The sequence below is a fragment of the Lynx rufus genome, unplaced genomic scaffold, assembly GCF_022079265.1.
Source record: "Lynx rufus isolate CCGP_SWC_20201006 ecotype Redwood Valley unplaced genomic scaffold, mLynRuf1.p SCAF_19, whole genome shotgun sequence".
Classification (NCBI taxonomy): Eukaryota; Metazoa; Chordata; class Mammalia; order Carnivora; family Felidae; genus Lynx; species Lynx rufus.
In genome coordinates, this window is record NW_025814833.1 from 4,336,909 (window position 1) to 4,350,343 (window position 13,435).

At 50.8% G+C, this 13,435-nt stretch overlaps 1 protein-coding gene across 4 annotated transcripts in view; it reads right to left on the reverse strand.

Moving 5' to 3' along the window:
• Nucleotides 1–5,629: 5,629 nt before the first annotated feature.
• Nucleotides 5,630–13,435, reverse strand: part of TSC22D3 (TSC22 domain family member 3) — a 62,904-nt gene continuing 55,098 nt past the window's right edge. For 3 of the 4 annotated variants that reach the window (XM_047081836.1, XM_047081832.1, XM_047081835.1), the window contains exons 3-4: nt 8,307–8,358; nt 5,630–7,186 (exon numbers count right to left, since the gene is read on the reverse strand). In XM_047081836.1, the coding sequence (XP_046937792.1) occupies nt 6,956–7,186; nt 8,307–8,358 (283 nt within the window). In that variant the 3' untranslated portion in view covers nt 5,630–6,955. Of the gene's footprint in view, nt 7,187–8,306; nt 8,359–9,059; nt 9,398–13,435 lie in introns of those variants that run through there. The other variant, XM_047081834.1, reaches the window with a different exon arrangement.

Consider the following 13,435-nt stretch of genomic DNA (forward strand, 5'->3'; position numbering starts at 1 on the left):
GTAAATATGTTGAGCTCAGCTGGAAAGCAAATTTGGAATTCATCTTCCCTATGAAAATCTGCGGCCTGTTCCTACACCCGTTTCCTTGGGCGCGTCCATAGTCTCCCAGTCCTCCGGACTCAAAACTATCCTGTCACCAGAGGCTGGTGGGGGGGGGGGGGGGGAGGCAGAAATGGGAGACTCGTTCAATGGGTCCAGAGTTTCAGTCCGGCATGATGAGAAAGTTCTGGAGATGGACAGCAGTGATGGTTGCACAACAATATGAACGTACTTAATGCTGCTGCGCTGTGCATGTAAAAATGGTTGCAATGGTAAATTTTATGTTATATGTATTTCACCACAATTAAAAACAACAGAAAAAAACAAAAATCTTTCTTCTAAAAATTTTTTTTCAATTTTATTTGTTTATTTTGGGAGAGACAGAGAAAGTGAGGAGGGGAGGGGCAGAGAGAGAGAGAGGGAGAGAGAAAATCCCAAGCAGGCTCCACGCCCAGCAGAGAGCCTGATGTGGGGCTCAAACCCACGAACTGTGAGATTGTGACCTGAGCTGAAATCAAGAGTCGGACACTCAACCGACTGAGCCACCCAGGCGCCCCAAAACAAAAATCTTTTAAGCCCTTCTTGACTCATGGCTATTTCACTCTCTCCTCCCCAGCTCACTCTGTTAAATAAAGGTCATGCTAATTTTTCACTCCGCGGAGGTTCTGCAAACTTTCATATCCTCCAGCATCAACAGGAGTGACCAATTCCCGAACCTCACTCCCTTCTTTAGTCTGGGAGTGGGGTCTGGAATCTGCCTTTAAACAAACTTCCCCACACAGTTCATGGGGATGGGCTGCAGACTGCATTTGGACAAACACTCCCTTGCAGTGTCTTTTGGTTTTGTCCTTTTGTCTCCTTTCCATGACCCCTGTCCCTGCCCCGGCTGGCCCTCATCACCTCACACCTGGATTACAGCAACAGCTGGCCTGCCTTTGGCTAGCCTTTCTCTGCTTCAGCCTCCCCAGCTGCCAGCACCCATCTTCTGCAAATATCTTTGGCATCACATCACTTCCCTACTTAGAAGCCTACCATGGCTCCCTCAGCCTGATTAGATCCTATCTCAATTCATCTGACTGGGAGCCAGCCAAGTTGACCTCCCATCCCCCCTCTTTCCTCCTTCCCTGTTCACTCCCATCCCTGCAAGCTCCTTGATCATTTTTAATCTAATGTGAGCCTCTTCTGCTAGTTTGGGGTGGTCTCCTTTCTACCCACCTGTGAAACACTTCTGCTTACACAAGAGGAATTAGAAAAGCTGTTGAAATTCGGGGCGCCTGGGTGACTCAGTCCATTAAGTGTCTGGCTCTTAGTTTCAGCTCAGGTCATGATCTGAGAGTTCGTGAGTTTGAGCCCCGGATCGGGCTCTGGGCTGACAGTGCGGAGCCTACTTGGGATTCTCTCTCTTTCTCTCTTTCTGCCCCTCCCCTGCTTGTGCTCATTCTGTCTCTCAAAATAAATTTTAAAAAACTTAAAAAAGGGCGCCTGGGTGGCTCAGTCGGTTAAGGGTCTGACTTGGGCTCAGGTCATAATCTCATGGTTCATAGGTTCGAGCCCCACATAAGTTCGGGCTCTGTGTTGATAGGTTGGAGCCTGGAGCCTGCTTCGGATTCTGTGTCTCCCTCTCTCTCTGCCCTTCTCCCACTTGTGCTCTCTCTGTCTCTCAAAAATAAATAAACATAAAAAAAAACTTAAATGCAAACTGGTGCAGCTGCTCTGGAAAACAGTGTGGAGGTTCCTCAAAAAATTAAAAATAGATCTACCTATGACCCAGAAATAGCACTGTTAGGAATTTACCCAAGGGATACAGGAGTGCTGATGCATAGGGGCACTTGTACCCCGATGTTTACAGCAGCACTTTCAACAATAGCCAAATTATGGAAAGAGCCCAAATGTCCATCTACTGACAAATGGATAAAGAAGATGTGATTTATATACACAATGGAATACTACTTGGCAATGAGAAAGAGTGAAATCATGCCATTTGCAGCAACGTGGATGGAACTGGAGGGTATTATGCTAAGTGAAATAAGTCAGAGAAAGACAGATACCATATGTTTTCACTCATATGTGGATCTTGAGAAACTTAACAGAAGACCATGGGGGAAGGGAAGGGGAAAAAATAGTTACAGAGAGGGAGGAAGGCAAACCATAACAAACTCTTAAATACTGAGAACAAACTGAGGGCTGATGGGGGGTGGGAGAGGGGGGAAAGTGGGTGATGGGCATTGAGGAGGGCACTTGTTGGGATGAGCACTGGCTGTTGTATGGAAACCAATTTGATAATAAATTATATTTAAAAAAAACCTTAAACCTGTCTCGATCCTCTTTCCCGTTTCTCATTGTGTCTGTCTCCCCTCCCCACCAGTGCTGGCCCTGCCATTCACTAGCTACATGACACGTGGCAAGCCGTTTCACCTTTCCGTGCCTTAACTTCATTTTCTCATCTGCAGAATGGGGATCTTAGCCCATTCTCATAGGTTTGTGGAAAGGATTAAAAGAGGTCATGGATGTAAAAGTTTACAGCAGTGTCTGGCACAAAGTAAATGCCATGTAAGTGCTAGCTATTATTACTAATTATTTTTATGATGACCCTTCCAGCCAGCTTCTCCCTGGAAACCACTTTTGCTTGGAAGAGCTAACTGAGGGAGTTCTCTGTCAAACCCTGCCCAATCTAGCAGAGGTGATCTGCAGAGCTTCTCTGCCTGAGACAACCTGAGGAACTGGGCTGTCTACCAAGCTCTAATTATGTTCATTAATTTCTAACCAACTAGGAGGAGAGGGAGATTTGAAAGCAAGAGTGTTCCAGAATATGTACGATGATGTTAGGACAACTTCAAAATACCCTAAAAGGACGGTGGGTTGGGTGCCTTCTTTCCGATGATCTTTCTAGAATCCTTCTGCCTATACTTCAGGTCCTTCCTGATCTGCTTGCTCCCTGGGTTCCTTCTGGGAGCCCAACTGGGAAAGCCTGTCTCAGTGGTAGTTCCCAGCCTGAGAGCTTTGCACCTTGTACCCCAGTAGTCCTTGTCTGTAAATAATCTACTGCCCACATTTCAGTTCTACTTTTCAAATCCCCCTCAGTGTTTTTGTGATAAATACAATGAATTCCTTTAAAAGCACTACTGAATCCACAGTCACTGTCATTAAGTGTTCTCTCTCTCTCTCTCAATGAATACTAAAAGTTCAACTACTATTGGGTTGAGGGGAGTCTGAGAATAATTCTGACATTTTATTTATTTAGTTTTAATTGGTTTTCAGTTTATTTATTTTTAGCATGAGCGTGCACGCACGCAAGAGAGAGAGAGAGCGAAAGCGCACAACTGGGGGAAGGGCAGAGAGAGAGGGAGAGAGTTGAGAATCCCAAGCAGGCTCCACACCATCTGTGTAGAGCCTGAGCAGGGCCCAAACCCATGAACCATGAGATCATGACCTGAGCCAAAATCAAGAGTTGGTCGCTCAACTGACTGAGCCACCCAGGCGCCCCTGACATTTTAAAAGAGCCCCTTGTTCTCACAAAGGCTGGGAACCACTGCCCCATGGGGTATGCGGGAGCCGTGGGGAGTAGCACCAAGCCCTCTGGCTGTCAGTTTTCCTGTCAAATGGAGGTAACTCATAACTACCCCTTTTTCTAAGATCAAGAAACAGAATGTTCTGCATTCATGAGGAGGGGCACAGAGCGGTGTACTCGTGATTCTCATCAACGTATGGGGAGGATCAGATGAGATAAGAGATAAGAGGGTTCTGGGAGAGGAGGCATGTTCAGGCAGGGGAGCATTAATGCTGCTGTTCCTCTTGTTCTTTTCCTTGTTCTGGGTCCAGCTGGACCAGCTGAGCCCAGAACCCCAAAGCCCGTGAAGGTCTTTCCGGGACTAGTGTGTTCTTTTGTCCCTCCACACCCCTACTTGGTTTTCTGTGGAGCAACAACAAAGAACTCCTGTATGTAACTAACAAACAGCCGCAAAGTTCCTCTTATCTAGTCTAGCAACCGGTGTGGCCTCAGAAGTTGTAGTGTTTGTCTCTGTTTAGTTGGGGTTGCCTAGGAAACAAAGTTGTTCTCTCTTTCCCACTCTGTGACCATGGGCCAGTTTTTTTCCCCCCTTTTCTTGTAGGGAAAGGCTGGATGACTGGGGAGGGCCATGTGTTTGCTGAGCCATCTTCTGGGTTTCTCTTTTGCATCTGTGGGTTCTTGTTTGGCTGGAGAGTGGGTGTGGGAAGTCTACAGATGAACCGAAGAGTCAAAAAGTCCCTGAGGGCCTCTTGAAAGGGGGAGGGGCTTGGGACCTAGTGGGAGCTGGGAAGAGCCGTATTTGGGTCAGGGTGGATGCCTGGTCCAAAGTTTGTTCCTGCAGCTGTGTGAAGTGTGTGCGCCGTGCAAATCGGCCGGTGTACACAACGAACTTGGCATCAGGAGCAGAGAGGTTAGGAGCAGGTGGGGAAATTGGGATTTGAGAGGCCAGCCAGGCAGAGGTTAAGTTCTGAAGAAGAGTTTTGGCAATTGGAAAAAAAGAGGCCAGCACGTATGACTGCTACAGTGAAAGAAGCATGGCATTTTGAATATATTTGGACAGTGATTGGCACAAGGGATGGGGGCCAAGACCTCTTGGTCCTTGAGGTTTGTGGTTCAGGAAAATCAGGGGGTTCTGTTAAATTTCAACTGGCAAAGGGATAGGCATAGATGTTAGAGGAAGTTGAGAGTGAATGGAATCACCTCCCTGGGAATAAGGTGGGGCTTAGTACACAGCTCAGGATCTATGGTGGCTCCAGGGTTGGGTGTGGCTAAAGAGACATGGAATAACTCGTGGACAGAATCAGAGAAATGGCAGGATTCTGGATGCCAGAGACCTGGGGTCAGGGAAAGAGTGATGGATGAGAATGGACCCCACAGAGAGCCAGAGGAAGGAAGCAGAGTCATGATCCTTCGACCTGCCCATGCGTGCACAGCTGGTGGGTTTTGAGCCAACTTTCAGCGGTGACAAGTGCAAGGGCAGGGATCCTGAGCATCTTTCCTTGGGGGAGGGGGATCCTGTTGGGCACCGTATACATTCTGTGCCCTTTTCTCACGAGGGTCCTCTTAACTCCTTTGCCAAGGTCAAGGGTCTCACGTGGATTGGTATTAAGGAGGATGCACGAAGTGATCCCAAAGATGTTTTCAGAAGAGGGAAGAGGCCCACTCGCGTTTATTTGGTTCCCTCCCTTTTCTTTTGGGTCCTTTTCTTTTGGGCCTTCTTGGGGTATCCTTCCTCCCAAATCAGCCCCTTAAGTTGAGGTTGTGTGTTAGCGGTCACTTAGCCACTTGCTCTGGAGCGGTCTTATGAAAGCAGGGAGCAGGCCAACGGGGTAGATGTGGGGTTGAGTCCCCCAATTTGCCATAATAGCTGTGTGACTTTCGGCAAGTCACTTGCAATGGCTGAGCCTCAGCCTCCTCACCCGTACAATGCGGGTGTTTTGAGAGTTCTGCAAGATCACGGATGTGGCACTGGCCTGCCACTTAGAGGGTGCTCATGAATGTTCAGTGCATCAGAGAAACAGGGCCCCCAACCACGCCAGGGCCCCCCCCCAATACCCACTCTGTTTACACTCAGACGCCAGGTTTATTTTTAGAAAAAAAGAAGAGCAAAGTTTATTGAAATTTCAAGCTACATTTGAAAAATCAAAATCCAAATCCTGGAGACATACATCAGAAAATGGAAAATGTTCACTGCCACAGAACCCCCTAGACACAAGCTCCCTGAGTACATCACCCAGGCACCGTCGGGTCAAAGCCATCCCCTCGTCCATCCCTTGTCCACAAGGGGACACCAGCAAGCCAATCATGCAGTTCACTTGCAAGTTTTCCACAAACACCAAAACAAAAGTTTCTCAATGACAATGTGAAGTCACAGCTGCTCTTCTCTGAACCCCATTCTATGTAGTCAGCACCAGTGAATGGTGGGTTTGGCATCTGAATGAGGACCTCACACATCTTCGGGCCGGGGCACACATGGGGCAAGGGCTGCAGCAACAAGGCATCTGTGGCCACATTCAGAGGCTTGGCCCTACTTCCTGCCTTTTCTCTTTAGTCTTACTTAACCTAAAGGACACACTGGATCAACTTGGTAAATGAACACAGTCAAAGAATTAGCCTTAAGAGATAAGAGACCAGTTGATACTCCCAAAGCCGGTTAGGCCCTTCAACACATAGGTGTGTGTGTGTGTGTGTGTGTGTGTGTGTGTGCGTGTGTGTGTGTATACATTGCTACACTAAGATATAGATCTAGCCCTATGGGTATATATACGCATGTATGGCTATATAGAAAAACTATGCCAATACTAACCAAACAGAACTTTGTAAGCAGTCATCCCAAAGCTGTAATCCCACACTGGGCTGTGCGCAAAGCCATGCATTAGACCATATGAACCAACAGAAGACTGACTTGGCTCAATCTCTCCTATCTGTGGCCCTGCCTTGGTGAGACAGGGGAGAAGAGAGAGGTTGCCTCTGCTCAAAACACGAGTGGCTTCTTCATAGGAACAGTCGTTGTCAGGTGAAGCTGCTGAAGATGGCCATGGAAATGAAAAACAGACCCCTTATGCTTTCTGGAGTAAACTGGCATCACATCTCACACTACCTTTCTCCTTTGCCAGTTGCGGCCAAGTTGCCCAGACCCTGGGAGCCCCCAGGACACGGTGGTATTAGAGGCTCACTGGCTGGGGGTGATGTGGCCCCACGCAACTCAGCCTCCAGAGACCTGCTCTTTGTCAGGGGTCTGTCACTGGAGTGGACCCAAGTGGCCATGTCCTTAGGACATCTCTTGGCACCAGCTATGCTAGGTGTAAAGTTCTCCACGTGAGATGACGCTTGGGGAACCAAAAACAAACTGGAAAGAACTAGGTAGAACAAGTTTAGTGGCTCTGCCCACCCTGAGGACAGAGCCACTTACACCGCAGAACCACCGGGGGCCTCAGGTGTGTGTGGGGTTTCTGGAACTGGCTCTTCAGGGCTCAGGCGGGACTGGAACTTCTCCAGCTGCTCTGGGCTTGCCAGGGTCTTCAGGAGGGTGTTCTCACGCTCCAGCTGGGAGTTCTTCTCCACCAGCTCCCGGATCTGCTCCTTCAGGATCTCCACCTCCTCTCTGACTGCATACATCAGATGATTCTTCACCAGATCCTGCCAGGGAGGGGAATCACAACAAAGCCATCCAGGAGCCATCACGGCCCCTCTGCAGCACCTTCACCCTGCTGTCTGGGCACCCGTGCTGTCCCTCGTGCCACTGGCCCTCCCCCCAACCTCCCCTATCAGCATCCTGGCCTTGCAGCCCTATTCCTCCCTTTCTCCAAAGCACTTAGACCCACTCAAGAGAGCTGCCCGACTGGACAATGCCTGAGCTGGGAGCCCAGCTTTGAACTACACAGGATGCCTTCTGCAAGTTTCTACTGACTTTCAGAGCTGGCCACTTAGGAGCCACTTCTGTTGGTTGCTGGTGGTCGGCTCTATACCCGTTTCTACATTAAGGTCCTGTTGCTGGCTGACCACCTCTCAGGGAGGACCTGCTAGGCACCCCATAAAGTTTGTCTGCTGTACACATCTTCCCCAGAACAAGATTGGCTCTTTTGGAGACTCCTCCTCTTCAAATGACCCAGCACACCAGTTGCATCTGTGGTGCAACCAGACAGGACACTGGTGGCCCTGGGGGAAGGTGCCAGGATTGCTGCATCCTCTCTAAACCTGATGATTGCACTGGGGGTAGGGAACTGTGTCACTGGGCACTGGGGGCACAGTGAAGTGGTTGCTGACTGCTGGAGGCCCCAACCCCCTGCAGTCATTTTGACTGCTACCTGGAGTATGACCTCTACCTAGTAAGGAGAGGGAGATGGGGAGGGGTGCTCTGCTTCTTGGTTCCTCCCAACTCCTGACCCTAGCCCAGGCTCTGCAGAGGCACTGCAGTGCAGTTGCATCCAATGAGCTCCCGCCCCTGCCAAATGCGGGGATGCAGACAAATTCAAGAGTCTGAGCTCCCTGCCCTGCAACCTCCCCAGGAGGGAGCTACAGGCTGCTGCAAAGAGCGGGAGGAGAAAAGGAGGGGGTCCAGCAAAGGCGACTGCAAATGCCCTAAAAGGTGCCGCTATGTTGGGATGGTACTTAGGGGCTCCAAGGGCATAGGAAGCAGGCCGTTGGCTTCCTCAGGCTCTTGCCTAATGGCTTTTGCACCCACCCCCCTCAGTCCTGCCCGAGTTACATAAGCGGCAGCTAGGTCTGGGGACAGGAATGACGCAGTGATGCCACTCACCATGGCCTGCTCAATCTTGTTGTCTATGGCCACCACGCTGGCTCCAGAGGCACTGCCAAAACAAAAAGCAAAGCGACCGCGTTACCCACTTGGTTCCACTCTGAGTACCTGGCAGCTGCAGCCAAAGTCCTCCATCTGCCCCAGCTCTTCCTCTCTCCCACCTCCCTGGCCCGGAGTCCCGGGCACTTTGTTCCCAGGCCCTGCAGGAAGCTGCACCTCCCCACCCGGGCCGGCTCCCCGCCGCGTGGAGCAGCGCGCGGGTCCCGAGGCGCACCGGCGAGCGTGGTCTGCTCGGCCGGCCCGGGCGACAGGCAAACAATGGGGGCGCGCGGCCTGGGGAGTACCCCCGCCGCCAGCCCATTCCGGCGCCGGCCCAGAAGGTCCCGGGTGAACCTACCGCGCTCCGAAGCTAGCTAGGAATTCCTTCTCGGCTCGGAAGCTTCCGGCCTGCTCCCCAGCGACGCACGGCGCGTGGCCTGCCCTGCCCTGCCCGGCCCCGCCGCCCCTCTGCCTCCGGCTGCCTCCGCCTCGGGCTGCAGCAGTTCGTTCTCACGGCGCATCGGCCGCAGGGACGCTCCGACGGCGGATCCCAGCGCGGCGGTGACCCCCCTCCCTGCGTCCCCTACCCCCGCCCCTTCCCAGGATGCTGCACCGCGGGGAACGGGGACCGGCGGCGCACGGCTAGCTCGGTGATCCCGCTCGCAGCCCAGCCCCCGCCGGCGCCTCGGCTCGGGAGCTGCGGCCAGTGGTTACCTGTTATCCAGCTTAACGGAAACCACATCCCCTCCAAGCAAGGAAGAGAAGAAGGAGATGTTGAAATTGTGCAGCTGATAGACCGCCACCTCCATGGGGGTCTGATACATTTCGGCGTTCATAGCTCGGGCTGCTTGGGCGGGCTGGGCGGCTGGCGGCTGCTGGAGCGCTGCACAGGGCTGGGCTCTGCGAGTCGGGCCCAGGGGCTAGGAGGGGGGCGAAGGCTGCCGATGGGACGCAAAGCCAGGCAGGCGCTTCAGAGTTGAAGGGAAGTGACTCGAGGGGTGTCACCTAGTGTGTCACAAACTCCACAGCCGCCAGTCCAACCCAGACTCGGAGATATTTCGGCTCCTGCTTCTTTATATAGGAGGAGCTGGCTGCGTCACATGGCGTCAGGGGCCATGCAAATGAGTCCTGTACCGGGCTTTGTGGTCCAGTTAAACCACATCCCCTCCCTGAACCTTAAGCTAGGACTGTAAACAGTTCAGCACTTTCTTGTGCCAACTGGCATCTGCAGAGAGGGCTCTGGAGATTGGTAAAAATCAAACTGGAGCTGATTCTTGAAGAAAGAAGTCCAAATGCCCTAACAAGAGCAGAAAGCATTCAGTAAAGGGTGGCGCTGGTTTTCAAAGCTCTTCTTCAGGTGTCAGCCGGCACACCCCCATGGCTTTGCAATGCCATCACACACCATGCTCCCTGGGTACCCACCCTCACCATCAGGAGCCTCACCTTCTTCCTGCCGCCTGCCTTCTCAGCCGCTCTTCTGCACACACACTTTGTCATCTGCATGTCCCCTCACCCAGCCCGCTGGCCTGCACCCAGTCCCAGCCCCTATACACTCACCTCCTCCTCCACAGAAGGATGTAGCCTTCTGTGTACTGACACATGCACAGATCTGTGACATGCTCAGGATGCAGCTGAACTAATCTGCACCTCAGTGTGCATGTAAGGAGAGGACAGTGTCCAAGAACTCCAGTGAGCCGGGGGAACATGTACCATGGGGAGGCTGGGGCCATGTGGGTGACAGAGGAGGTGGGGGAGGAGATGGTAGGGGAATGAGTGCTGGAGTGACCACAAGACAGGGCCCTTTTCCTTTGATCTCCATACCCTACTCTGCAGAGAAAATACCTTCCACATTATCCAGGATTTCATGTCCCTATTTTTAAAAACAATATTTCCTTACTTTCCTATAAACAGCAAACTACAAACCAAGGCTATATATAAATTATCCCAGGAAAACACCTGCCCTGTGATTCGCCCAGCCACAGGTAAGAAAGGCTACTTCACTTCAGGAACAGATTCCAAGTTACAAGGAAAATGAGGTGGTTGTTGCCTACCAAGAGTTACATATGTTTCCATGAAAATTTGTTTTCATTCTTTTCAGGCTCAAGCTTAAACCAAATAAAAGTCTGCAGCGGCTAGAGGTCCTTTTCTCCTGATGTTTCCTAAGCGAGGCCACCTGGTGGACAGAGGCGGAATTGCAACCAGAAGGAGCAATCTAGACAGAACAAGGGACAGGTGATGACCCAACCGCAAGGATTATTGACATGGACTCAGGGCCGTGAGGAGAACATCGGGTTCCACCACATACACAATAGTTTGGATGAAGTTGGGGCCAGTACCCATGAATCAGTTTGTGATTCAGGCAGTGGTCCAAAGAAATACCCTAATGCAATCATGCTCCTGGAAAAGTACTGGGGCCTCTTATCAGCGAAGAAGGTAATTACTATTTGCCTGAGGCTATTTCTCCTAACCAGGTGCCTGGCACCGACACCCTGGCCAAGGCCCCAGTTAAGCCCAGTCTTAAGGCCTTGATTTTCTCCAGGCTGCCAGTGCCATTGTGCCACTGAACAGCCAACATTTTTGCCACTATGAAATGGGGCTCCCACTGGATCCCACAGGTGGTAACACATGCACAAGGGGCTGTTCTACTTGCAAAGGGCTGACAATAGAACTATCTGAGAGAACCTACTGTGCGCAGGCCCAGGATAGTGTATGTCTTCACCCTAGTTTAGGTGGGAGATAATCCCAGTCTCTGGATATTATGTTACCTTTAGGTCATAAATTCTCCCAATTTTGCACTCAACTGTGTGTAGTTGGCAGAACAAAGCACAGACTATATTTGTAGGTCATCGAGAACACTAGCTGAGGAAAAATAAATACTTTTCTTAAATCAGAAGCTTAATTGATACTGGAATTCCCTGATAGAGTAATCTGCCCTCTGTGCCGCAGGGAGCTTTCTTGGCCCCAGGAAAGAGTCGAGGAGGTTTCATTGGCTTGTAAATCTTTCCTAAACTAACTATTGCTACCCACCCCCAAAATTCCAAGTGAAATGATGAAAAGAAAGAGGGAGAGATAAATAAGCTGGGTTGGCAGAGAAAAAACACCACCAGGGAGACAAGGCATAGGACAGAAGAAAAAATAGCTCCTTCCATGGGGACTCCCTTATATGGAGTCAGAGGCAAAGAAACCAAGGTGGTTTGGGAAGGGAAAGGAAGAGAACTTTGCTAGCAAAGTTGCGTTTGAATTGTACGTTAATTATGCTTTGATTAAAAATAAGCTGAGTTTGGGGCGCCTGGGTGGCTCAGTCTGTTGAATGTCTGACTTCGGCTCAGGTCATGATCTCGTGGTTCGTGAGTTCGGGGCCCCACATCAGGCTCACTGCTGTCAGCGAGGAGCAGGCTTCTGATCCTCTGTCTCCCCTCTCACTGCCCCTCCCCCGCTCATGCCCTCTGTCTCTAAAAAAGAATAAACATTCAAAAGAAAAGAAGACTGTCTTAAAAAAAAAAAAACAACTGAGTTTGAGACCTACCAACCATAATGTCTACCATTAAGTGAGCACCAGCTATGGGCCAGACATTTGTGCCAGCTGCTCCACAAAACCTGTGGTGTAGGCACTGTCACCATCATTTCACAGATGAAGAAACCAACGGTCTAAGAGGCTACCTTGCCCAAGGTAGCACAGCTAGTAAATTACAGAGCTGGGACTCCAATCCAGGTCTTCCTGACCCAGAGACCAAGTTCGTTCCTACTGCATTTAGGAGTGGGGTAGGGGGTAGGTGTGTTGAATAAGTGAATCAATGCAGTTGGCGGGCTGGGTTGGAGGTGCCCAAAAAGCAGTAAGGAAGAAGAAAGGATGAGGGGCAGGACATGTGCCTCTAGGATGCCAGCAGCAGTACTGTTAGAGAATGGTCCAGAGGCCGACTTTGAGCTCTGTCAGCACAGCTGGCTTTTCTGACGCTCATGGCAGGGGACAGCAGCATCGGGGACCAGAAGAATATCCAAAGTGTCCGTGTGAAATTTATAGTGGGCTGGGCTCACCCACATCATTTCAAAAGGCAGCCACACAGTCCTCAAAGAAAGCTCACTCTGTCTAAGGAAATAGGAAATATTAATCCAGCCCGGTGGCTCCTGCAATGACAAATATGTAGTCGGGGTATATGATACCCCAAAAAAGTAAGTAGTCTGAGAATAATCACAGTACAGGCAAACCTCCACTTCCTAGGGCCCCACTAACTAGCATCCTTAATTAACTTTTTGTTGTTGTTGTTTCATATTCCTGCTATGCTCAGCTTTTAGGAGAATGAAGCCAGGCACAAGAAAACAAGCTCCTACCAGGGATTTAGTTTTACAAAACAACTTCGAAAGGATGTCCCACGTTCAGCCCACTCAGCCCACGCTCAGCCAATCTCTCATCCCCTCTATACCTCTAGTTTTGCCTGCTGCCAGGCAAGTGAGAAGTGATCACCTTGAGGCCTTAGGATCCACCATTAGCAAACAATGAAACAATAGCTGGATCCCAGGATCCCAGAGTTCGCTAAGGCAAGACAATGGACATAAAGGTCCCTGTAGAGAGATTTTTTCAAACAAGGGCAGGTAAGAGGGGGAGAAGAGAAGAAGCGGGAGGACTCCAGAAGGTTTTCTGCTTAACCCCTGGCACACTAGAAAATTCCTCTGCCCAGAATATCTGCACGAAACTTCACAGTGAGTGGAGGCTTGTGCTGTATGAAGTATCTATGATCTGATCTAACTTTTCTGAGAAAGTGCTGATCCGAGAGGCTCTCTGCGTCCCTATGTCCTACGGAGGTGGGCCCCAGGTAGGAAACCGTGGGCTAGGGATTCACCAGCCCAGCGACCTGTGTGCATATATCCAAATTCCCTTTCTTCTGTCCTACACTCGACAGGCTGGGCTGGACTCAGAGCCAGCACAGCAACAGCGGCTGGCTGATGAGCCAGGTCCTTTGCTGACTCACAGGTCTAGCCCCAGTGGCCACGGGATTCGGCAATTAAACACACACAGCTGCCCCCTCCCTCTCTCAGGGGTGACTTGTAGATGCAGGGTGGCATACAGGAGGACAGAGCCAACTCCCTCCATT